Raw genomic sequence first — 27,266 nt, 5'->3', positions numbered from 1 at the left:
AGATAGATAGATAGATAGATAGATAGATAGATAGATAGATAGATAGATAGATAGATAGATAGATAGATAGATAGATAGATAGATAGATTGCACTGATCAGGCAAGGGGGAATGAAAAGAGTACATAGACTCATGAAGCTCAAAACACTGCATAGCTTGTTGAGAAGAGAAAAGAACAATTTCCTCAGGGCATATGACAACACACCTCACTAGGTGTGGCTGTGCTTTAGTGTCGGAGTTTTTCATGTGACAAATACATGCAGAATACCTGTGGATATTCACTTTTACACTCAAAATAAAATATTTATAATGGAAAGACAGCAAGAGAAAAGAAAATAAGCAAAAGAGTGAAAGATTCCAAATTAAAGGGAGGAAAACTTATTTAGCCAATGTGACCATATATTAGTGTTGCATGTTTGTTTTTGTTTCTGGTCTTGGTAACCTTACGTAACAACATACAAACAGGCCAAATAAGAACAAGGAAGGGTAATGGAAAAGAGCACAGTGGATTTGTTTTGTGGGAAATATCTGATGGTGTGGATTTAACTTTACATGCTAAGTCTACATTTCTCATAAAGCACAAACAGACCTCTATCTCTGTCATTTAATAAAAGACCCCCAAAATCTAAAACTGCTCAAACTAATGTAAAAGGAAAAAAAACTTTACCTCCTGTCTCGCAGAAATATACAAATGCAACAAACGCCGTTCGCATCCATGTAAACACACACCCACTTCATCCTGCTTCACAAACACATTGGTCTATACGCCTTCTCCTTTCTTTGTTGTGCAGACACAGACACACAAAAGCCTTTCCTCTCCTTCCTCCTGGCCTCCTCCTCCTCCAGTGGTGACTCAGAACTGAGGAACACGGTTCGTGTCTATTCGGACGGCCATTGTTTGCAGTTTCAGTCACATAAAGGTTGATTTCAGGCTAACTCCTTTCAGTGCTTCACATTATTCTCCGGACAGAGAACCTTGCACAAATATTTTGTGAAGCTTAAGTCTGTTTAGTGCCACAACTTTTCAGGATACACCGAGCTGTTGTAACAGAAGAGATAAGGAGAGACAGGTGCTATCCATCTGTGTACAGAAACTCTCAGATAATAACAGATTGGTGCCCTCTTATGGCCAATAGAGGCTTCCATTGACCAACAAATAATAAATATCAATCAACATTTATAGATGTGTGCATTTGACTAGATAAGTCCAAATCATGCTGGTGGTCTTTCATGATTATACATACCATATTTAATGAGACGTACAACTAAATACCAACATGTTAAACTCATAATGGCATTGGAGGAAATATCTGGGAATCCCCACAGCTAGTAGACCTCGAGACAACATCTATTACATGGCAACTACTACATGAGAAATTGTCATAGTAATCTATTAAAAATGGTTACTGAATTTAGAAAACAGCCTCCTTTCATGTCCAATAAGGGTTAGCTGGTGGAATGTGTGCAATATTAGAAATAGTGCAAAACAATAATTGAGTGAAAATTTCAATTTGAAGCAAACTGTGAAGATAAGTGTGAAAATTAGCATCAATATTTGTCATATTTAAGGAAACTTTCTTATTTTCACTCTGACAAAACTATGATAATGAAGAACAGAAGCTTACTGGTGAGCCACAGCTTAGCCCCACATCCCTGTACACCAGAAAGTTACAAGGGTTTGATGTCAAGTTTCTTCCTTCTGAACACAGGTTTATAGTCCCAAAGTGAAAGAAGTAAAAGAGAGCTAAATTGTAACATCGTGGACCTCAGTTATATAAACTGAACCCTGACTTTTTTTTTAACATAATAATGGATAAAGGATGATTCCAACTTTTGAGACTATGTTAAACTATTTATACTTACTCTTGTAAAAAATACTGAAAGCCATCAAATAAAAGAAAACTGTAATTTTTACATTTTGCATTCCAATAAAATACAATTAACAACATCAGCAATATCATCAACAACAGCATTTGGGGTATGTTTGTTTTTTCTGAGTATAATGCGGTCTGATTGCAGCTAAAATAAAATGCATGAGTATTCCTGTGGTGGCGACATTTACTTTAACGTGCATACCAATCATGCAGTTATCACAAATGCATTACACAGAGTTTGCTTACAAAGAAAAACACATTCTCCAACACAACATTCCTTGTTCTGGCCTTGCAGGCTGTAAGATGAATAAGTATAATAAGCAGATTAATGGTTACACAACAAGCTGGTGAAAATCCACCTCTTTCTTCCGCAGTGGCAAGTTGTTACACACAAGTTAGCCTAAGGAGGAAATAAACCTTTTCTCCTCACTGTTTCCATAGCCTGCTTTCTTTTGCACAACTCATATGTGCCAGCTCTAGGAAACACAGTATGGCCCATCAGCTACTGATTATTTATCTTTACCTCTGCCTACTACGGACCATAGACTACATTTACAATAACACCTGTCCTATTTAGACTTTGCTGATCAGGTTTGAATTATGCTTAGTTATAATTTTGCTTAGTTTAGAACCTAAACAGGAGAAGTTGATCCATTAGTATTAGTAAGCCAAACTTTTCCAGCTTTCCTGCCATCACCCCCCCTTGCTTCCTCTGTACCCATTCATTAATGTAATCTGCCATGACAAGGTGCTATCAGACCTAGTTTTTTGATCTCCTCCAATGTTTACGTGTCTCTGATCAGGTCTGGGCTTCTCCAGAGAGTGGGTGTGTCAGGAATAGCAACGCTGCACAGGCAAGGTGGTAATTCATGTTAATGCTTCATCAACACACTCTCATGTTGCGACACAAACACTGACAGAACATAAAAGATGACGCTGATTTTAACCCCTTAGCAGTCCTATTAGTCCCCTAAACCATCCAATGTCCCGTGGGCGGTACGTCCGACTGCTAACAGTTTAAAGACTATAACAAAGGCTCTCTTGATTTGCTCATGCTTCCTATTTCTTCTCCGTATTCTGAATCCTCTTCACGCCTTATTGAAAAGTGAGAAAAGAATAGAGGTTTATCACTTTCTTTGTTTACACAAAATAACATTTGTGTAAACAGAATCTCATTAAGGCGTGGAGCAAGAACAACTGTCACAGTGGCAGCGGCTAAAGGTCAAACCCTTGATGACTTTACAGCGTCTCTGAAATTTCCCCAAACCATTACTGGCTTTGTTTACACGGTGACATAATGCATCAAAGATGTTTTTCCTTGCTGAAATGTGTCGTCTGAGCCTCTTGTATGAGGCTGGTTACTGAACAATCTCTTTTCCACATACCTCGAAGTTGTAAAAGGTTTGATCGCAGCTATAATGTCTGCAAACAGCTGATGTTCTTATATTTTACATCATGACACAACACAACTCCACGTCACTATGAATTAATCCAAAAGCTTTAGTTTAAACATTTAAATCTCCCCGCTTCTTTACACATGGTTTCTGTGAGCACACACTCCCACAGGAGGAAATATCAGGTTGCTGCACTGAAACAATGACAACAACAGGTGACTGTGTGGAAGCGAAGCCGTTCAGTCATTTCCCGCCTTTGTCTGGCGTGGGGTGAAAAGCTGAAACCTTTTGTTTATTATTAAGCACGGCCTTGTTTAATATTAAACACAAGCTCGCTTTTGGTGGGACTGTTTAACCATTACATCACTGGAGTTTGTGTTTTTGTTATTTTGGGGGTTTTTTTTAGCCTGTCATCACATAAGAGACACCAACCTCGAACTCGATTAAAACCTACATACTAACTCTGTAATATAATACTACTGACATCATAGATACAACAAACTTAATGGGAGACAAGAGGTAAATGACGGAGATCACCATTATGTACAATATGCCCTACTTTTTGCATTATATCCAATTACTAAACCTTAACGGCAAAAATACCTTAACCTCCTAGGACCTGCCGTCCACATATGTGGACATCACATTTTGGGTTATTTAGACAAAAATACTCAATTTTGCTCTACAAAGGCCTGATATCCACTTACGAGGACATTATACTGCTACTGTTCTATCAAAATTTTAAATGAATATCCTCATTTGTGGCTCTCATTTTTCTTAAAAACAAAAATAAAGTTAAAAAAAATCTGGTAATTCTTTGTTTTTACATTCATCGGGCCCCAATATGCCCGAATATCAAAGAGAAATTAAAAATGCATGTCTTGGAAGAGTTCGGGTCTTAGGAGGTTAAGTTGTATAATTCAGAATGTATTATTTTAGGACATTTAGCAAACTTCTATCATGTTACAAAGGTTTAAATATATGTAGAGGAAAGTATCGCAACAAATACATTATTATATACAAATATTTTTGGAATCTGGGCCACGTGGACACTGACAGCTCTGAATAAGAGTCAGTACACCATTAAGGTTGAAGATTCAAGCTTGAGCTACTCCAAGGTTCATTTAAGGAACAAAGACCATTTCATGGTGGTGCTGCCTAATGGCAACCAGATTCCTTTGTTCACATTTAAGTGCTTGCCTTTGAGTATCTATCAGATCTGTTAAAACTTTATGTCCCATATGCCTCGCTTAGGTCATGAGAAGTTTCGAGTAGTTCCCAGATTTGCTCTAAAAGCAGACTGAGCTGTTTTAGTTTCAGCTCTGAACCTCTGGACAGTTTCACCTTTCAGATCAGGTCATCTTCCTACAGTCCTCAACTCACCTCTACCTGTTAGCTGGGTTAGGTCTCGTTCATAGTGGTGTATTGTCAAATTGCTTTAATTCTGTCTGGTTTCCATTTCTTTTTCTAAATTATTTTACTGTGGTTTATAACTTTCCCTTAATTTTATCTTAATATTGTTACAAATGCGTGTTTTGCAGTACTTGAGTCAGTGTAACTATTATCAACAATGATGGTGGTTTCTTAATAGTGTTATATGATCTTTAAAATCAACATAAGCCTGCTATGTCCTGTGCAAAGTGTTCTCTCACAGCTGAGACATCCTAGTCATCTGTGACCTTCTCTTCAGTATAGTCCATCTGTCCTGTTTGGCTTTTTGCAGTTTGAGCAGGCTTCCTCACTCTTCTTCTCTCCACGTGATCTCTTGCTCATCTTTAGAGTTTTTGTCTGTCAGTGCTAAACTTGATTTGCACATCTTCTATCTGCCTGATCTTTTTTCTCCCTCTGTCTCTAAGTGTTTTCATCTACTCCTCCCCTGCAGCGTGCCTGCCAATATTTGTTTACGGCATAAAGAAAACCGTCTTGACAGAAACTGGCTGGCATTGGCTACGCTGGCTTCAGGCAATGCAAGGCTGGATACTAATATTATGCTACTGTTGGAAACACATCTCCAATCTTATGTACAGCAAGTTGAGATTCAAATCTCTCAAAAAAAATGCTGATAACCACCAAAAAAAGAGAGAAAAGTTTCCAAATATGGAATCCAACTTTGACACAGAAAAGTTGAGGGTGGTCAGTGTCTCTTTTGTTGCTAATTAAAGAATGGTTAAGCACTTCAAATATATCACACCAAACGGATTCTATTTCTAGTAATGGAAAAGGATCACTCCGCCCATCAGCCATTCGAACCTATGACAACATTCTTGCCATGCTAACAATTAGCTTGTAGCAAACCGACCCCGGGGGAATGTCTGTGCCACTGCCACTCATTTTCTCAATCTTTGTTTTGTATCCTGCTTTGCTATGCTGGATGCAGTGGCAATTAACACAATATATTAGTTGATATTCTTAGTGTAACCCTGAAATTCCCATTTGAAAGTTAAAATCTACAGAAAATAGAGAAATCTAACCTAGACAATGATTCATCTAGGTGAACACAAAAGAATGCAATAAATAAATGCAATGCATTCTTTAAAACTGCTGCCTTGCATAAGATGTGTGCGCATTTCTTTTTGTATGCTTGGACAGGTCAAATGAACTACCTTTGTAACAAAAAAAAAAAAGAAAAGTAACAATGACTCATCAAAATGCTTTTCCTGCACTAGAAAAGTCAACCTTTTTTTGTGAAAGGCAATGCAATCCTATTTTATTTAATTCTCAGTAGCTATAGCGAGCGCTATCAAAAAGAGAGGAATGTCAAATATGTGTGGTCAGCACAGCTCTGAGAGAAGGTTCCCTCACTGAGACACAGAGCTGCAATAAGACCAGCAAGTGTGACATTTACTGAAAGCAAATCTAGGACACGGTTTCTTTTACATTTTAAATGTCAATGTTAGGACTCAAATTCAACCACCGCCTCTTGTCAGCTGAGTTCTCTGAACGTGACTTGACTATTTCACTCATTATAGAAAACTCATGTAAAGAAAGAAGAGAGGAGCTTTACATGAAACCTGGTGGATACGCAAAAGTAAGGAGTGTGCTGGATGATCTGCGTGTTTCTGCAGTTACTTAACTTTCTAATAATTTAAATTAATCAATAAAGATGATAATTCTTTGTACTATTTTCTCAATACATATTTCATATTTGATGCTGTTGATGCCGTAAAATATTATTGCAAAAAGCCTGATTTCCATGCCTAAAGGAGTCTGCTGTGAAATATACCACATTGCAGTGTAATGTCATATCGAATTTGAGAGACAAGTACTTGCTTATGTGTAATATCTGTATAGAAACTATAAAAAAAGCAATTGGTCAACGTAAGAAACTCAAATTACATTTTTTAACACACATATACAAAACAATCTGAGGTTTTGTATATGTGTGTTACAGGGAAAACTGTGTGTAACAGGGAAAAAAAGGCTTGGAACCATGATCTTGTGACACTTGACTTTTGACCCTGCAACAATGGCAGCCTGTAGAACTTGTCGCTTTAATAGCCGTCTGCTGAACCGGCGGTGATGCAATACCTGAGTAAGTGTGCATTGGTCAAGCCCTATGTAAATACAACTGTCAAAGGAAGTGTATAGTGTAGAGGTAAAGAAAGATGAAGTCATCTTTCATTTACTGCTTGTTACGCTGCATTGGGGAAAATCAGCCATGGCAGTATTCTGTACACAGGAACAGGAGGGGAACAAACCCTCAGGGTCATTCAAATTGTACGAATGTATGATTCTGAGGAAGGTCAATCATCAAAGAACTCCAGAGCACTCTCTGGCACTCTTTCTGTCTGTTGGTTTTTTTTTTGAAATACAGATGTATGTAAAGTTCCTTTGTTTTCTATAAAGATCATAAGATAAAATATGTTTTTTCTCCCCTTGCTATACTGTAAAGATAATAGAACCAGTATCAAAACACAGTACACTGACTTTGGGCTCAAAACCTAGAGAATCCAATAAGAGCAACCACTGCAATCATTGCTCAGGTGTATTATAGACTAAGAGACTAAGATTTCACACTCGAAAGGAGTTTAATATTAACTATTTTATTGGGCTATAGTGGCGCTAGTGCAAAGTTTTTTACACTGGTAGTGCAAAAAGACGTTTGCAGGATGTATTAGCAGAACACATATACTGTACCATATCCACAGATTAATTATCTCATGGCTAGACATGGACTTCCGTAATAATAATCACCTACATCCACATTGAGCATATTCCTTCATCCTGCAACATGCCACTTGGGAATTGTTGCTAGCTGGTTATGTTTTTGTTTTACTATTTACTTTCGTTACTTCAGCTAATTTTTTACTAGCATACTACATGGTCTATGTTTATATGTCAGGTTGGGTCTTAGACTCCACCTCTCTGGGAACATCTCAGGCCACCCTGAGTGTGAGGGCCTGTCTCCCCCCACCACACTGATGCCAGTCGCTGATGCCCTCACCCGTCAGTGCATTGGTGGTTCTCAGTGTCCAGAGCTGGGTGCTCGAGTGTGTACTGGCTCACTCCCAGCGGCTGCTTGGTGGGGCCCTCAGATCTCGGCTCTCTGGGCCCAGGGGCTTGGCCCGCTCTGGCATAGCAGGCTGCCGGCAGAGCCTGCAGGCATGTCACTGCAGCCCCCTGTGGCTTCTGCGCCATTACTGCTGGTTTCCTTGGTGTGTTGTTCTCTTTTGCTTGTTTTCTTTTTTTCCAGCAGGTGATCCATCGGATTTTCAGTCTTTTCTCTCTGTCCCTCTCCCCCTCTGTTTTTCTTTTCCTCTCCTTTTCTTTAACTTCTCTTGTCCCCCAGTCTTTTGTGTTCAGATTGTAATAACTTAAAAGTAAAAATATAAATAAATAAATAAATAAATAATAAGGATCAGTCAAGTGGACCAACCTGGCAAAGCCGTAATGATTCACTTAGGAAAATAAAATCTGTTGGGCATTTTTATTGGCCTTCAGACAATAATCCTGATTGCTGCAGGCAACATAAATAAATAAATTAAATTAAATAATAATTAAGTTGGACAGTGAATATGGACTTAACATGGAGAGCTACACATCATTTGTCTGAGAAGTAGTAGTAATATTACTACTGGAGCAGTAACATTCATAATGCCTAAGAGTCCATTATTACTTTATGCCTTGTTTTTATTGGCCATCAGAATCAAATAATGCTTCCCTCTTTGCTTTTATCATAGTATAACAGGCTTATAGTAACAGTTAACTCTATCAAACTGGAGGATGATAAAAAATAATCCCAGTGCAATTCCAGTCACTCTTTATCATTTAACTCATCCTACCCAGAAACAGCCAAACACACTGCAAAGCCTTTGGTCCAGTAATATTTTACATACCATAAATGTCTTTTGTTATGGTAAAAAGAAGACCATAACAAACACATGTGAAAGAACTATGGAAAAAGTGTACCAATAAAATATGAGATAAAATAGGATGAGAGAAACTTTTACATCACTTTGCCTTAAATCGCTGTGGTCGTTACAGCTGATAAAGACCTTTCTGACAAACAAGGCTTTTCTACTGCAGACTCTTTGAACTATAGAACAACTGATAGGGGCGATAACCCAGACAGGCCTAACAGTTCTTGTAATACGTAGTCTGTAAAATAATGAAACATAAGAGATACCGGCTACAGGACTGATAGTAAAGCTGACCAATAAAACAACTGAACTAGACACAATACAGGACACACATAAAAGGTATTATGAAAAATAACTGCACTGTCTGCCATCATGTTCCACATTGTCTTCCATTGTTTTGCTTGTGGCTGATTCTTGCTGGTAGCTTTTACTGTAAATTTAACCACTGTCTAAAAAACAAGACAGAGTTTGTCAGTGAAAAACATGGACTGAATCTATATGTATGTGTTATAATAGAGATGTGCCATGGGGCTATTAATGGTCATAGGTCCAGCTGCTATATATAATGTATCGTAGTCTAATGTTATGGATAGATTAAAAAAAAGTGTGAAAAGTGTCAACACTTAGCATTTTTACAGAGGCCAGAAGTTCCTTCATTTCTTTTGAGTATTAATGTCTGTTTAAAAATTATAATTTTATTCTACAAGTAGAGGGCAGTTAGCTTAGCTTCGCAGGCAGGCTTTGTTTAAAAGTTAATAAAATGTCACCTTCTGCCTTAAAGTTAAATACTTTTGTTTAGTTTGATGACAAGTCTCAACTTTATATGAGGTACATGAGACCATTTCAAGAGCACTGACTTGCTGGATTTCTCTACTCTGTGTGAGTTTGCCAAACAATCAGAAACTCAGAAAGGTATCAGTTAAACAAATGTCTATTTTGCATGTATGCAGTCCTTTTGTGAATCATGCAAAATGTTATCATTGGCTCCCAATGTTGAATCAAAGACCCACTTGTTTTTCTTGTGAGCCACTGGGTTACCCATACATACAAGATCGTGTGCATCAAGATCTAAGCCATTTCCTTCAAAATGCCCCACCAAGCCTGATGCACTACACAGAAGGAGCTGTGCTACTCATTATCTACATTTCATGTTCACTTAAAACCTGTGTCATGTTACACGGGCTGAACTGAAGAAAAGTCAGAAACCAAAACAGGTTTGAGGGCAAACCTACTCTTTCCTAAGGAAGCCCTAAACAAAACCAAACCCATCCCACCCACGGGCACGAATTCTCAATCAAATTACCTCCCACGTAGAATCCCTCCGGATGGGTTTAGACAAAGAGCAGTGATGCAAGGTCTCCGATTTCCCTTTCAGTGTTGATCCAAGTACATACAAATCATCATCGACATGCTACGACTAGTCCGGACAATACATTTGCTCGAAGAACTTCTACATCACCCTTTAAGAGTTTAGAAAAGTGCCAGCTCAGATTAACCAAACTTGCCTCTACCGTTGCGGTACACCTCAATAAACATCAGCTGTGTGACTAAACTGAGGAGGTTTACTGTCGTTTGCAAGCACAGTGTCAAAGCCAGTTTCATGAAATCCATTTGATGAACATTTAATGAGCTTAAGAACTGAAATAAAAACAACAAAATATAAATTTAGCCTTCGGGTGTTGTTAATCCCCTCGTTCTCCTTTTATAAATCTGCTCTGGATTTTTTTTTAATGGTATATTATCTTTATATTTAAATAAGACTAATAATTACCGAATACCACTGTTCCTACATTAGCATTTCTAGCTAATGCTAACACCAGCTAATACCAATTCGCTTACCTGCTAACAATGATAATGCTACTTTGCTAGTATTTATAAGAAAATGTTTGTAGAGTTCACTGTCGTAAATGAAAATGTGAGTGTGCTAACATTTGTTTAATGTTTATTACAACAACGTATGCACAGAACTTGGGGAAAAAAGCATTTTCTTATAATGCTTCTTATACGCGGAACAAATTACAACAGGATCTGAATCTGTGCAGCTTAACTGGACTGAATGGTTTTAAACAGATTCTGAGGATGATGGAGAAAGCATTATTGGATGGCTGTTCCTGCTCTTATTGTTTTATTGCTACAGTCTTTTATTTTATTTTTACTTGTAATTTTCCAGTTATTATTATTATTGTAATAACTATACTATGTTTAAACAGTTTTTTATGGATATTTAAAACAGGACGATCTTGAAAATGAGAGCTCGTGTCACAGTGAGATTATTGTGAACAATTTATTTAAGTTTTGCTAATAAGCACTAAATGCAAAGTGATGAAGTGACTTTTTTCAATATACAGATTGGAAAATAAAATAAAAACTGGCAGAACCAGAAAACACAATGTTTGTCAATCCGTCTGTCTCTCCATCCATCCAATTTTTGTTATTGTTATAAGAAAAAGCAACTACTGTATGCCACTCATCACAATCAGTCAGAATTTCGTATAAGTGAGGAAGACAGTTGAAATAGTTGGAAAAAGAATGAGTGCTTCAACAAACCATGGAAACTATAACAATAAAGGGTGTATACTGAAAGTGCGTGCGTGTACGTTTATTTTATAAACAAACAAGTAGGATTTGAGTGCACCATACGAGACCACAACCACCTTCTCTTGGCACCAACTCCTCCTTTGTTGTGGTTCCTGTCAAAAACAAAAGGTCCGTATTCCATCTTTTCAATAGAGCCCTAAATAGCTGGCTCTCTTTGGAATGACTGGCTTCAGTCTGACGTCCACGATCCAACACGCAATCTGGGCCTGCTCACTGAGAGCGCTCACCGAATTTATGAAACATATTATGTAACTTATTATTCAGGAAATGTGCATGCATATTTCATAAGACACAGAAAACGCGAAGCTACAAACAAAAATAATTAATCTGTCCTTGAAGCTGGGCTTGCAATGCATTCTAGACTGATTTTCAAATACAGGTCTGCTTCCAGGAAGGGTGGAGCACACCGTGAGATCTTCCAAGTAGACACCAAAATTGCTATGGAGGGTGATGACAAGTATTAAGCATTTACCCACATTCACCAATAAATACAAGGCACAGTTTACTTCACTGTTTTTTTAGTATGTGTGTAATTACCATATATTCGGCTTCAGGAGCATAAAACCTGTCATTAGTGTTGCATGCAGACAGTTTGTCCTCAAACCGGAAGGTGGCTCCCTGACAAAGACCGGTACTGCTGAAGAGTGTGTGTACTGTAGGTATGTATATGCAAGCATTGTGCTGTTTCATATTTGGAGTAGGTTGAAGTATATTTATATACATTTATATAATTTTTTTAGCAGGCTTTTTCCCTATAGTGGTTAAAGTTGTAGTTTCTCATCGAAGTTTTTTGCTTAGAATTGCTTAGAGAAACATACAAAAAATATGGTGCAAAGAGCCACTTCGTCCCAGCATGCAAACATCGCCTTATAGATGAAGTAAGTGAAAGTGAAAGAGAAAGTGAACTGCAAAATTGATCCAGGTATCTTACAGAATGTCAGGGTGGCATTGCAGCTGGAGCTCAGCAGAGGTTCTAAGCACCAAGCCAGAGCCTTGGACATTAATCCTGCAGAGATGCAATGCATCTCTCACCGTGAGAGAGCCTTCAATGCTTAGCACAAACGATACGGCAGAATTAAACCAGTTCTGTGAGAAGCCCAGAAGTCTGACTTTCAGGTCTGTAGCAGCTAACAGCAACATTTAAATGTTTGTTTGGTTTTGTTTAATGATAAGTGTACTGTAATCAGGAAACTTGTTGTGTTGCATTAGTTTAAGAGCACTGTCTTTGACTCAGATCACATTCTATGGAAAACCAGTTTTTCTTTTAACTGTACTCATAAACCTGCAAGGCGACATACAAACGTAGATCCAAGGCTAAGATATTTCTATACTTTTCTAACTGTCGGCAGATTCTCGTGAACAAAGCCGTTACTGCTATCAGCCCATCACAAGTACAAAAAAAGGAAAACAAAATGTTTGAATTGTATAAACGACAAAAACTTCCTGGTCTGAAAAGTGAAACCAATACAGAAGTGCCTTTTGTATATCAGAGTCAAAAAGGAGGATAAAGAAAGGAATGCTTTACAGTGTGACTGACAGGTAATAAGCATATGAGAGAAGCACATCAAGTCTTCACAAAACTAAGCAACATCACAGTGACTGCATCACCTCTTCTATACAATCTATGGGTTCTCCTTGAAGAGTTGCTTCATGTTGTTAGAACTAATGGAAGTAGAGTTTCTTTTTAAGCTTGTACAGTATAAGCTTTCATATTCAATTAGCCTTAATATTTGGGCCTGAGCCAGCAAATCTATTTCTAAACATTACTGCAGTAATGTCAATACATTATTCATGTTCAGTAATTTTATGTCCTTCAAGACGGCATTTCTATAGTTCCCTGAAATATTTCAAACAGTGATGGCTTATCTGCAGGGGTATGCAGGGGTATGGTTGGAACAGCTGATCTGATCCAAAGCAGTGGCCTAAGTGAGCCCCACTCATTCAACGTGAATTAAATCAGTTGTTGAAAAGGCAGGCCTGAGCCTCTCCCTGATCTGTGACAAGGCTCTGGTGTCAAGTGCTGCGCGGTCTCTGCAAAGGCTCGTCATAAATGCAAATGAGCCCACAGAGGTTGTTGACTTAACTGCCTGTTGGCCTGGTTGTTCAACTAACTTGAAGCTAGTTTTGGCAGACTCGCTCGTTAGCTGACTAGTGTAGCAGTTAGCTCAGCTGGCTCTCCGATTCAAGCCGTTTTCTCCGCACTATTGTGGAAACAGGTTGCGTGCATTGTCTTTGGACAAAGAGGCCATACACAGCTGACAACAAAAAGTGGCATCAGCGCAGGAGAAAAAAACAAAAACACTGCAGGGGAGCGAGGGAGCAGAGGAAGAGGGGTGGGGAGATCCCAAGGCCTTTTACTGAGAAGTACAAGGAAGCAGATATTCCACTTAATTTGAGTCAGAACATTACAGGAACACGCTGGTGACACAGCAGTTCTGATTATCTTACTGTATAATGACTTGCTTATATGTGCGTCAACTTAATCAGCTCCAAAATGGGGATCTTCAAATAACCTTCTAGCAGGTTTTATCAAAGTGAAATAGACACAACAGGAAGACTGAATCTCTATAAAATAATGATACTAAGAAACACTTGTCTCAGTGGAATTCACTGCATGTCCTGTTTCTTTTAAGAATTCAAATCATGGTATTTATGGATATAAATCACAAAAAATCACAAAGTCAGAGCTTCTAGATTTTTCTCTCAACAAAAGTACAAACATTTCCAATGCCACTCTACCAAAGACCAATTATTAAAAGTCAAATAAACAAACATACTGTGTTTCTGTGCAAAATATCAAAAATAACAAACTGAGCTGCCTCCTCTGAACAGTGCATGTCAATTATCAGTGGTATCCACTGAATGTTAAGTGTCCTTGTAGTTTTCGCTCAGCTCTGGAGCCTGCTGGCTGCAGGGAGGCCTGCTGAGAAGGACCGGCCATTTCTCGTTAATCTCGGAAGGAATTTTTTTCTGCACTGCCAGAAGCACTCAGACATGATTAGGGAAAGAGAAAGGAAATGACAGAAGAGGCCGGAACAAAAAAAGTAAGAGAAATTAAGACAGCGATGAAGTGAATGACTGGAGAAGAAGATGGACAGAAATCAATGAGAGTGACACAGACACAGAGTCAGCAGCAGGAAAGATAAAACCCCACCCTGATTTCAGTAAAAGCAGGTTAACAGCAAGCTGCTGGTTAAAAAGAAGTAGTGATGACAGTTGAAGGCCGTTGGTCTAATTTGCCTGCAAATCAGAAAGCACAATTGTACAACACAAAGACACCGATTGTCTTATGAAAGAAAACGTGGCCCGGGGGTTTAGACTGTAAATACAGTTGCACTTCATCTATATGTAGCATGACTGTAATGATACAAATCATTTGCCTGCACCTTTCAATGGTACAACAGTCAATAGAGAGGGAGAGGAAGCAAAAAAGCGGCATGCATCTGAACTCGATTTCTGCAGGCTCATAAATACAAGCAGAAATGGAAGCTTGATAAAACTTACTCTCTTCCTCATTCGCGTGAACAAACGATGCTGCTCTCGACAGAACATCCAGTGGCGTCTCCATGCTTGGATGCCTGCAGGGCAGAGAGGAGGGCAAAGTGTCAAAACTCTTTAGGGATCACTATTTGTCAGTTTAAGCAAACAAAAAAAAGGAGTTAATATTTAATTTCCTTAAAAGCTCCAAAACTGTTTCAAAGTCTCATGGTGCACAAAAGTAAAAATAAGAAATCTGACTGCTTTAACTGATGCAGAATATAAATATAAAAGATTCTCTCGTTTTTTCCTCATTATATTACAAAATGTTGCTTCTCTACTCATCACTAAGATGATTGTGCTTAGTGTTCCTTTAGCACAATCACCTGTCCAAGACTTTGCCTTTATACTAGAATAGTCTCACCTGATTTAGGTATAAATATAAAATATAATAACAAAGACATTGTAGTCAAACATTACAAGCCAGTGTTTAATAGTTGTGTCCTTTCAGCACTAATGAAACAAACCAGCCTTTACTCAAAACAGAAATAAAAATGCAAATTTCTTACCAAATATATACTGTCGTCAATATTAATATGTTTTTTTTTAATTTATTATTTATAGGTGAGGTAGGTGTGTTGAGAATCTTAGCCGCATACACTGGACCTTTCCCTTTTGCAATAAATGATATATTCCCAGTGAGCGTGCTTAGACTACGAGTGTCTTTGGTGCATGAATGCTGAGGGTCCACCAAGTGCACATGTGCAACTCCTCAAAGATAACCATAACCCTGAAGTGAAAGGTTTACAAACTCTCTTAAAAGGCTACTTTAAATGCAATTTGGGGCAAAGTAAAGCGTGCAATTAATAATATGATTAACATTAAACAAATCAAACACTCTTTAAATGGCTAAAATGTCTTTGTTTAGTTTATGTCTATTTCGTGGTTATAAGGGGACTGTTTTTAACTTTACAAGCTTTTATTTTGGTGATACTTCTATCGTTTATGTCATTAGACTGTGAAAATTATATCAACATATGGGTGTCAAATATATGACTCGTGGGCCAGAACATGCTGCCAAAGGGTTCAGTTTGGCAAACTGGATTGATTTAGAAAAAAATATATATAATAACAATAAAATTAGCTGCAAAATAATTAAATTTTTTGGGAAAACACACTGCTTCTCCTGGTGTGGTGATGGCAGCATTGCTATACAGCAGAGAAAATGTATGGAAAGACTTCCAGAGCTCCAAGAGTTCTTTAAATTATTAAATACTAATCTGTTTTTCTGGGTTTTTAAGCTCCGTGAAACTCTATATGTGAAGGTTCACTCTAAATTGTGATGCACATGTAATTACTAAATTTAATTATTAATTTCAAAAACATTATGATACAATGGATTTACTGGTCCAACTCGCATGAGATCAAACCGGACTGTATGTGGCCCATGAACTTAAATCGGCCCTGTAATACCAGATCATAATCATTAAAAAAGCCAGGTGCTTTCACTGAAATTCAAAATTATATGAATGTTGTTTCATTGTACTGATCAGACTTGAGATCACATGTGTGACTGGTCCTTAAGAGTCTTTGTTGGATCCAGCTGATTGTCAATAAGCCTTTCACTTTTGGGCCAAGTTTGGGATTAAGAGTTTGCTGCACTGACAGCAAGCCCTTAATCCAGATGGATTGTGAAAGTACCTTCAAACACTTGTGTGGTCTGCGAGCCTCACTCATTAACATGAAGAAAGCATGGCCTACAATATATATCATTTTTTGCTGTCTTGTTCAGTAGTCGTTCTATAAAATAATTATGCTTCCTACACTGTCATTTATCATCAGCAGGAGTATGTATAAACCAGCCATCTGTCATTCCTGATGTAATTACACTTCATTATTACCACTTAGAGCTTTTTTATTCACTTTAGAGTTGTCATATTCTTATTCAGACACAGAGTTTTGTTTTCTTAGTTTGTTTTTTTAAGATTATTTTTTTAGTTCTCTCCTACAGTGTTGACTAGCTGAGCTATGAAAGGTATTTGTGGATTTATAAAATGCTCCAGCGCATTTCTCTTCCCTCTTTCTGCATTCCTAGGATACCTTGTTACTCAAGGAAAACAGAGTATCAAGCATCGTTACTACTGAAAAGTAGCCCGTACTACGACTTCAAATCAAACCGCAAACGCAGCAGGGTTACGCGGGGATACCTCGTTACTACACGGTGGTGAGCGTAAAGGAAACTCGACAAGCATTTGATGGGACAGGTCTGCGCTGAAAAAAAAAAGCCGAATATAATGGTAGCAAGTGCGTCCACTTTTATTCCCACCGGTGAGAGTATTTATATCGGTCTGACTCAGTGCTTCCTTAACAGCGGTCCCTTAAGATGAACCCTATCCAGGAAGGATTAGAGCAAAAGGATCTGCACTGAACTCTGCCTGGCACTGGAGAGGAAATGCATAGCCTCTTGATATTGATAAGCTTTCACTCATTTCCTCCACACTCACTGCAAACAAGTGAAATCTCTAAAGGAAAAGCGTGTGGCCGAAAGCATTATAAAGTTTGGGAACCCGCCAGCACTGCTTCATATCGTGAATGAAATGTGTAAGAAGGCGCTCGATAATATTTCAGCCCTATTTTTAACCGCTCCAATACACAGGCTTCATTTACAAGCTTAATATTACAGGGAAAAAAGGGTCCAATATTTGTCCTTCGCAGCTTAGATAAACACTGCACTCTCACACTACTGGGGGAAAAAAACAAAAACGAAACAATGTCAGTGACACACAACTTCATGTTTGGCAGCACATACCTCCTTCAAGCGCCACTTTGGTATCTTCCAGAATGATAGCGTCCACACAAAAATTAACCGAAATAAAACATATGGTCCCAAAGAGAGTGCCAGAAAAATAAAAAATAAAAAAACTCAAGCCGCGACTGAGCGGTCCCGTACGAGGCCAGACAATAGTAGCAGAGCTGTCGGGACAAACTTGCTTGTAAACGAAGAGGAGGAGGAGGAGGAGGCGGGGAAGGGAGGGAGAGAGTAGGAATGCCTGGAATGATGGAATTCAGTTCCTAGCAGGTGGTGAAAGTGAAGCGCGCTGATTGGCGAAGGACGGGAGCAGTGATATCAGCATATATTATGATAATGACGCATTGCATCACATCCTCTGGAGGTTTGTAGCCCCTGCTGTCACTCCGTGCAGCATTATTAGGTCTTACTCTGAGACTCGGAGATTGTGAAACGGTTATTAGGTGACTCAAGGGCACGTTTACACCCGCGCACAGTGCGAGTGTTAACCAGTGAGAATGGGGTGTGGCAAGTATTTAGACGTACTGACATGAGACGGGATATTTTAACTGTCAAAACTGTGTTTCTGACACCTTTTTTATATTACAGGTGTTCTGACAAAACGTCCTACTTTGGCAAAACGTCCTACCGTAAGTAGTTTATGCACATTTCTGCTGTCACAGAGTCATTCCAGCACAAATGTAAGTAGGTATGACGGTTTGCCACTTAACTTTGCCCATCAGAGTATGCTTGTAGCTCATAATTATAAAGTCAAGACGGTTTGCCACTTCATTTTAGCCGTTAAAGAATGCTTGTAGGTCACATTCACAAAGGTAGCATGGTTTGGCACATAATTTTACCCGTCAGAGTATGTGTCTAGCTGTTATTAACAAAGGTAAGATGGTTTGCCACTGAATTCTAGCTGTAAAATTATGCTTCTAGCTCATATTCACAGAGGTAGGATGGTTCGCCACTTAATTTTAGCTGTTAAAGTATGCTTGTACGTCACATTTACAAAGGTAGGACGGTTTGGCACTTAATCGTACCCATCAGAGTATGTTAGTAGCTTATATTCACATAGGTAGGATGGTTCGCCACTGAATTTCGTGTTGTGCGCATGCGTAGAAACAACGGGTAGGATGGTTTGTCAGGTAGGATGGATTCCCAGAACACCTGGTCGAGAGGGAACAAATTCTATGTACTGTTCAATTAATTCATAGAGCACATTATAAAAAATACCAAAGAGTACATGATGGCTTTGGAAAATATGAAGGAAGGGAAGTATTTTTAAATGTTCCATGTACTTTAGTAGCTTTTTTCTGCTGATAAAGACCCTCTCCATGGTCATACTACACCGAAGTATATAAGTAATAGATAAACAATGAATTGATGAAAAGGTTCCTGTTTTTTCACTGTGCACTTTAGAAATTTCAGGGGTTCTTTGTTGGGTTTTTTTTTTTTTTTTTACACAATGGGTGCACATAAAAGGGGGCATATTCTATGAAATAACACAGCGCTTTGTTCTATAATTACAGGGCAATCTGGGCAGTAAGCTACAGCAACCCTTCCTGTTTTTTCTTCGTCTTATAGTACGATATCACAGGGATAAAATGTGTAGTTAACCTTCTTTACCCTGTCAGAAAGAGGAATTTCACTGGTTTGACCTACTTAAGCTCAAAGTTGGTTTGTGTTTGACATCTCTGCTTTATTAAGAAGTTTACAAGTTGGCTTTCGGACGTGCTATGATGTACGCTTTGGAGACGGTGGCATTAACAAACGACAGGAGGCAGTGTTGGAAATGTTAGGGTTTACACTGGGAGTGACCAGGAGGAGCACGATTAGATCTAAAAGGGCCGTTTGAGTACAGAACTCATTGTTATGTTCCTGAAACCAGTTTGAGATGATTTGGTCTTGGCGAGCTTGGGTGGTTGGTAATAAGAGGCCTAAAGCGTGTCTAAAAAATATCCTCAGCACCATGACACAACCACCACTGGCCTGAACCCTTGATATAGGGCAGGATGGATGGATTTCATGCTGTTTACACCAAAACTTTGCCCCTACAATCTGAGTTAATGAAATGAACAAAACTATGGAATATCTCCATAAAACCCTTCACTCAATGCAAAAAGAAAAGATAAGAAACAAAACAAACAAAAGAGGAAGTATGGTTAGTTTTGTTTTTTTTAGACACCATTTTTGTAAGAATCTTCAAGCCAAAAATATTTACTCTCATAGGGTTCTGAAAATGTAGCAATATAACACTGCACAGGAAAATTGTGTTTAACTGCAGTACTTGTATAAATCTAGAAACTTACTTTCCTACACTAACAGCAGTGTTGGTCGATTTGTGGAACTGCAAAAACAAACAAATGTGTTTAAGCGCAGGTCATTAATAATGCAGTAAAAGTTCAAATAGTGTCTCGATGATTCATATGTAGCGATTACTGAAGTATGAGTCATGATAAGTGCAACTAAAACACAACAGTATGACTAACTGATGTTGCTCTTTTATGATTGTACTATACTGTGATGGAACAAAGGACCTTTATGCTTTTTAGTTTAAAGAAGTTCCCTTTGTAATTTGGATTTTAAGAAGAATATAGAAAGAAGAAAAGCTTTTGTGATTAATTTTATATCCATGATTATGACTGAAGCTCAAAGATATTGTATTTAAACATAAACTATATGGACAGTTATTTTGGGGAAATACCTATATCCTGGAATATGTACTCATTTTGAGCTTGTTCGGGGTCTGTCTTGCTTGTCTATCATACAAAAATCCAAATTCAATTGAAACAAAGAATAACATTTTTCTTAATCCTTAAATCATCCTAGAGGAAGAGGTAGGGTATACCCTGGACTAGTCCATCGTGGGGCTAACACAAACAGATAGGGACTCACTCTCTCACATATCGACACAAACCGAGAATTTAGAATCACCATTAACTGAAAAATCTTGTCTGGACTGTGGTCGCAACTGGAGGTACACTCAGCCAGTTAATCCAATTTAAAAGACCAGCAATTTTTAAAAAAGGAGTGTTTAAATAAAACGAGGTCATAGGATGCAAGAAGCCAGAAATAACATTCCTAAACATGGCTAAATAAAATCATGCGACACGAGAAAAAGTCTCAATTGATGTTATATTAGAAATTTTATTAAAGCAATTTCTTGCAGCTGAATTACACTACAGGCCTGTTTGTAAGGAACCAATCAGTGCATCTTCCCATTAAAAGGTTCAGGTTTCCATTACAAGCTAAACCAAATAATAAAGTCAGTGAATAAAGACACACAGACTAAAGAGTTGAACATTAGAGATCTTTGGTGAAATGTGTAGGGAAATAAGTGTGCCATCCTCGTGAGGACTAGCTTGTGTTTTAGACTAGTGGAGTGAGGACGTTTTGGCCGATACTCACTTCTTATCCATTCAAAGGCCTGGTTGAGGCTCAAGACTTAGTTTTACAGTTGAAGTGTTAGGCACTCAGATGGGATGGTTATGGACACGGTAGAGGGCTCAGGAAAGCATTATGTCACAAATATCCACACAAATATGGATGTTTGACACACAGATCCATCCACCTAACCTCTTGATAGCACCGTTCACAAAGAAAACTCAACACAACACTGACATTGATTCAGAAGACACACATGCGACCAAACTTATTCCTTCACAAAACTTGAGGTACAGGTTTCAAGTTCTTAACACTGATTTTGGGCCAATTTTACTGCATGGCCTTTAAAAGAAGTCCATTCAGACCTTTCAGTATGTCATCAGTCACTGTAGTCCATCATCCAGAAAGGCTAATCTGTACTACTAGCAAATGTCAACCATTACTCAGTCCAACTTAGAAAATGCCACCCTTTATTCATGAATTATATGAATTTAATGAGGGCTCAAGCACAGATGGTTCTTATTTTTTTACACACGGCCTTACACCTGGTCATAGGTCGCATACGTAGACACTACAAAGTGATACAACCATAGGTTAGGGTGTGATTGTTCTAGATGGGGTTTAAAAAAGGACGGGCAGCATTAGATTGTCAGACTGACAGTAACAAAGACGAACAAGTTCCTGGTAAACCGACAAGGTCAAGACATCTGAGAGACCGACGGCTTCCTCCTCCCGCCCTTCCACATCTTCATCAGTTTTTTGGAGCTGTAGGATACAGTCTTCCACAATCCTGGAGGAGGGAAAGGATCACACGGACCACCCATTAACATGCATAACATAGTTCTCTTATATCACCCCAATAATTTTTTTATAATCTAGATTGTGTGTAGAATAATCAAACAATATATGATGGACACTGAGCTTTGGAGGTCTTGTTAGGCAGGTTGTCTTTAGAATGCACCAGTTTGACCAGTCCCCCCTCTCTATCTTCAGGTAAACCATTCATCTAGCTGTGGCGTACACACAGACATAATACACAGTACATAATATAAGATTTCTTACCAGCTGTAACAATGCCTTTGATACTCTGTGTTATACTGGAGGATTTCACAATGGATGAGATACCTGGGAAGCAATAAAAACAAGCTCAAACATGTAATTAAAACACACTTAATATCTGTTTCCATGACCCATTTCTTCCTCCCTCACTGCCTCTGCTTATGCCAACGTTCCTCTAAAGAGAACCGATCCCATTTCTTCGTCATCTTTCTTCTCTACCTTGTTGCACAACTGTTCCACAGTCAGGATCCTGAGCCACCTGGAGCAGGATCTCTTCCACATCCCGGTTCTTCCCTGGAGGATCAACCAGCTTTGTGATCCTTTGTTGGAGAGTCCGAGGTAACGCCATCAGCTGAGTAAATTGGCCTTCTGGGCTTTTGTCAACCTTCAGGAAAACATACAAAAATAAATGAACAGAGATACATATAGATGGCCAATGATCATTAAACTGACCTCACGGCCCACTGCTCGTTAGTGGTGCTAGTTTCAGTCTTTATGAAAATATATCGTTTATAAAGATGTGAAAACCTGACTGAAGAAGTCACCTGGGTGAAACAAAATGCTTCTCCCACTGAACAGTCCAGATGAACACAATCAGCTTTCAGTGATAGCTGGCAGAATAGCTCTACAGGTGCTTTACATTGTAACTATTAGGAATGAAAGTGCATTTTTACTTTTTTGTCATCTTTTAAAGTATGCTTCTGTAGAAGTTTATTCAGAAATCAGAGTCATTGGGGATCTCTGCAGCACTGTAAATCAGGTACATTTTTTAAAAGTTAAAAAGAAAAGAAACTAACAAACAGCCAATGCATCTCTGATCTGCCGTTATCAGACATAACCTAAGAGGCATTTTGTGTTCACAAAATTGGTCCTATTGCTCCAGAATATTTATTTACAGCTGCGAAGCTCAACATGACATATATAGGTCAATATAATTCACTAACCTCAACTATTTTAATACAAAATATGGCTTTTAAAAAGTATTAAGCTTTGATGAATAGGTAATGGTTTTATGATCTGATCTGCACATCAACATATGCACATGTAGGCAGCTGCTAATGCTAATGGTTGCATAATATTACTGTAACCTCACTGAAAACGTGCCAACAAAAGCAGCAAAGGTGGCACCTCGCATGTTGCTATGTGTCATGCTTTTTTTTTGTTTTGTTTATAAGTGGGCTCGTGTTTACATTGCAAAACTCCCCATCTTGTAACAGATGACTGCAAAAGATATCACACATACAAAGACATACACATTTCTTGCCTCTTCTTCTCGTAATCGCTCAGAGTCATTTCTCAGGTATTCAGTGTTTCGTTGGAAAAACAGGGAGTGGTTGCAGCATTTAAAAAGTACACAGATTTGACTGCAAAGAAATTTGCCATTTATTGAGTAGACACACAGTTACCACACTATACCATTAATTACTGTAGACTTTTAGTGTGAAAATCTATTTGTGCATTTCACAAAACAGGCACGACAACTGGATAATTTCACTGTTTATAAAAGGTCCAAAGGCACTTTAAAGAATTTATCCATCTTGTTATATTTCTGGAAATATATCGGTAGCTGTTGTTTCATGGTATTACATTTCAACGCTTAATAAGGACAATTTCTGAGGTACAGCACTTCAGTTTATTCAGCTGACACTCTGTAAAAGTACCCAATGTCCAAACTGAGCTGTGTTGCTCAAATATCAGAGATGCTGAAAGAAAGTGTGTATTCTTCTGGTGCCTGTTTACAGTATCATACCTCAAGTTTTCCTTGGTGAGGTTTGTAGACCACTTGAGGGCAATCTCTTAAGATGTTGCTATACAAAATCCTGAAGTGTTGAATGTTGTCTTTGACGATATTGGCCACCTTGGACTTATCCTCTCCAATCACCATCCTAAAATCCCCTTCAGAGGAGCAAAAAATAAATAAATAAATAAATAAAATAACACTTCAGTTTGCCTAAGTCAGGAGCACACTCATAATCATCTCCCATAACAACCTGTAGTGTTACACAGCACTGTCATTGTACGCACACTCTTTGCTTTAAGACACTGAAAGCCTCATGATGAGGATAACATGTGTTGACTTCAAGCCATTTCATTGCATATTATCAGGAAAATTAAAAAGTTTAATTAAAATGACGTTGAATAATTCTGAAGTCTTCTGAACAAGCAGTATGTTTTTCTAAACTACAAAAGCTGGAGCACTACAGCTTGGATATTAATCCCTGTGTTGACTCTGAATAACACAAATAAGCAGTAAATGTGTGCACATGGGAGAAAAAGATCAGAAAGAGACATGATCTTATTCTGATCTAAATCTGCAACTTGAAAGTAACTATGAAAGTATGCAATCTTCTTAAGCTCTGTGCGGTTTTATAAATCTGCTTACCAGCATAAGAAAGACCAGCTATCTGCAGGAAAAGGTCTTCCTCAGTGAAGCTCTCTGGGAGCATCAGGAAGGAAGCAGTCACAGCGCTCTTCAGGTTGGCGACCAGGGCAGCGCGGAGCTTTCGGCTCTCACTCTGGACCAGCAGTCTCACCTAAACACAAGTGCAGACCAATGCACTACGTTATCAGAAGAACTAAACGTGAATGCAACAAAAACATTGTTCTAAACCCTTGCATCCCATTTCAGATTACACATTACAATAATTATTCTAATAAATGTAAAATAATCAGCATAGTTTGTCTGAGGGTTCAATAACAGTCCAATCTGGATACCAACCGGTTTGTGCAGGCGCCCAGCTACATACATGGTCTTCCAGTGTATCAGGTCGTCAATCAGAGAGTCTGTACTTATTACCCCATATTTTATTATCTGAGAACAGGGGAGGAAATATGCAGTTAATAAATTAAACCCACAAAAACCTCTTAAAGTAAATGTACATCTGAACATGCTTGCATCACCATGAACAAATGAATGATTTTTGATTCAGACATGCATTTTGTATAGAGGTGATCCTATAAACTAACCTACAAAGCAACACAAAACACCATCACTGCTGTGACAAATTCACAGGTTATGTGAGGAGTTTTGTGTCTGTAGTTAGAGCAGGGCACATTGATGGTGCACACATAGAGAAAACTAGAAAAAGACCTACAGATGTGTTTAGGTTTATGAGAATGTAGTCATTTACCCTTCCATCCACAGGCACCAGCGTGTTGTAGTACACCGAAGCTCCGTGATCATTTTGTATGGAGCTGATCACCGTGGGACCCAGCAGCTTGAGGATGGAGTAGTGTTTGCGATTCTGCAGCAGATTCATGGTGTGCCACGTCACCGGGTCGTCCACCGCAAACACAAAGTCCAGCATGTTTTTCTGCGTGTATCAGAGGACAACAGAGGATCGAAGGCATTTCACTACATCACAACTTCAAACTGTTAAGGAACAACTTCATAGGTATCGCAGTGTATTGTGTGATTTCGTGGTAACATATACATATTGTAAATGCATGTCAGAAATATAAGAACAATCCATAGTTACACGTGTGCAAAAAGTTGTGATGTAATACACAATATGGTGTTTACATCACTGAAAACAATTTGATTCCTTCATTTTTTTTTAAAGACTGTATGATGGTTTGAAGTATTGCAGTGTAATGCCTCAGGAATTATCTGTGTTTACATAATAATAGGACTGTTATGTACAAACAGCCTCATTCATGGACAAATATTGAGTTCATGTCCCAACATACACATTTTCAATGATGTGTGTAATATTATAGGGAATACAGCAGGGTAGATGGCTCCCTGCCACAAATACAATGTTGTACAGTTAACTTGCGGATTAAAAATGTGTAAAGTATTTTGTATACAATACTTACAGTGCAGATTTAACGCCATGAGTACTCAGAAACAGCTATGTGTCTTACCTCCATTTGACCTTGGCTGGTCCCATGCTGTTTAAAAACGCCCGATCCGTAGGCAAACGCTAAGCTGATGTCCTGAGGAAACTGTGACAGTATCCGTCTGTAAAGCACGCTGGTGTTGTGCAGAGCTGGAAGAGTCATTTTGAACTAGCAGAGACACCTGTCCTGCAATAAGACGAGCTGGTTAACGGCGGGAAAACCTATTAAATAAGTCGTAAAATACAAACTCGACTCCGTGAAGTATGAGAGACATTTCAGACGGAAGGCCTCAGTGGCACTAAGCACGATCACGGCCAGTGGACAGGATTAAAATGACCCAATTTATCGTTAAACGTCCATAGTGTCAGTTTAGCTCAGCTGTGCACTTCAGAGTCGACGAAAATATGCGTCACAGACGCCGCTCCGCACCGGGGGCTGACGGGAGATGTCGTTGGTAATGGGAGGTAAGCAACGGGAGCCGTTAAATTCCCTTTAATCACCCTTAATAAGAAGAAGAAGAAGAAGGTGTACTTTATTGGTCCCCGTGGGGAAAATCGCTCTCTGCATTTAACCCATTCACTCAGTGAAGCAGTGGGCAGCCATTATACACGTGTGTTGTATTTTTTACAGAAATACTTGTATATTTCAACGTATTACTACAGTTTACTACTTGGAAAACAATTTGAAGACGTTTGAACCGCTTTATATTTAGCCAGTAGATGGCAGTTTTCCATTAGGTTTAGCAGGAGGGAATGAGGTCATGCTAATTTCCTATGTGGAGTCGCTTTAAAAAAAAAACTGAACCAGGGCGAGTTTTTATACGTAGTTTCTTTTTCAAAAGTTATAACTGAAGTTTTAGAATGAATTTGCCTCAGTATGTTACTTCTCTAAAATAATTAAAAGATTGCTTAGGAGTAGTTCTTTTGTTGTTTCTGTTATGAATAACTGAATCATGGACATGGCTAGAACTGGTGCACAAATGTCTATGGATACATATCACATAAGTTAACATGAGTTAAAAAAATATGTCTTCCTTAAACTTACAGAGTTAGAATAATATCTGTGTATGATTCTCAATTAAACTTCCTTCGCTTTCTTAGTAAGAACGCATTTGTAGTCCAAAACTTTACCCAGTTAATATAAGATAACTGTGCCAAACTCTTTTGTAGTGGTAGGAATGTCATTTATTATCATCATCATTATCATATTATTATTATTATTATTATTGATAGAATTACAGTCTGCCAAAAAGTGATTGCCGATGTTTCTGTGTGTTTTTATGTCTAATATCGTTGCTTACATTAGTAAATACACTGTATTAAGATAACATCACAGGTAGCAGACATCAATTCATATTGAAAGTGATGATGTTGATCTTTTATACTACCTTTATACTGTCTAGGAGTTAGAAAATCAGCCTTTTGGCTTGTGAAGTTTTTTAGTTGCCTAAATCCACAAACAGCAGAGCCTCAACGAACAAGTTA

General features: G+C 38.4%; 2 protein-coding genes across 2 annotated transcripts in view; both read right to left on the bottom strand.

The window, feature by feature from the left end:
• Positions 1–17,702, bottom strand: part of vgll4b (vestigial-like family member 4b) — a 38,243-nt gene extending 20,541 nt beyond the window's left edge. Inside the window, exons 1-2 of the mRNA XM_042224950.1 lie at positions 17,512–17,702; positions 14,730–14,803 (exon numbers count right to left, since the gene is read on the bottom strand). Coding sequence (XP_042080884.1) covers positions 14,730–14,793 — 64 coding nt within the window. The 5' untranslated portion in view covers positions 14,794–14,803; positions 17,512–17,702. The remainder of the gene's footprint in view (positions 1–14,729; positions 14,804–17,511) is intronic.
• Positions 17,703–20,623: 2,921 nt separating this feature from the next.
• Positions 20,624–26,241, bottom strand: tamm41 (TAM41 mitochondrial translocator assembly and maintenance homolog). The gene is made up of 8 exons (XM_005932300.3): positions 25,807–26,241; positions 25,071–25,253; positions 24,659–24,751; positions 24,323–24,473; positions 23,690–23,835; positions 22,159–22,324; positions 21,943–22,005; positions 20,624–21,670 (listed from the first exon to the last, which is right to left on the bottom strand). The coding sequence occupies exons 1-8, from the start codon at positions 25,942–25,944 to the stop codon at positions 21,579–21,581; spliced, it is 1,032 nt and encodes a 343-aa protein (XP_005932362.1). The 5' UTR covers positions 25,945–26,241; the 3' UTR covers positions 20,624–21,578.
• Between the last annotated feature and the right edge of the window lie 1,025 nt (positions 26,242–27,266).

The sequence above is a fragment of the Haplochromis burtoni genome, unplaced genomic scaffold (genome assembly GCF_018398535.1).
Source record: "Haplochromis burtoni strain Fernald_Lab_line unplaced genomic scaffold, NCSU_Asbu1 Contig_156, whole genome shotgun sequence".
NCBI classification, from domain to species: domain Eukaryota; kingdom Metazoa; phylum Chordata; class Actinopteri; order Cichliformes; family Cichlidae; genus Haplochromis; species Haplochromis burtoni.
This window is presented reverse-complemented; position numbering and strand designations above follow the sequence as displayed.

Bases quoted from the DNA above. Each gene is read 5' to 3' on its own strand.
- tamm41 (XM_005932300.3), bottom strand. From the start codon at position 25,944: ATGACTCTTCCAGCTCTGCACAACACCAGCGTGCTTTACAGACGGATA. The intron at 25,254-25,806 runs GTAAGACACATA...TGATACACGCAG, and splicing joins CCAGCCAAGGTCAAATGGAG to AAAAACATGCTGGACTTTGT. The intron at 24,752-25,070 runs GTAAATGACTAC...CCCTGTTCTCAG, and splicing joins TGGTGCCTGTGGATGGAAGG to ATAATAAAATATGGGGTAAT.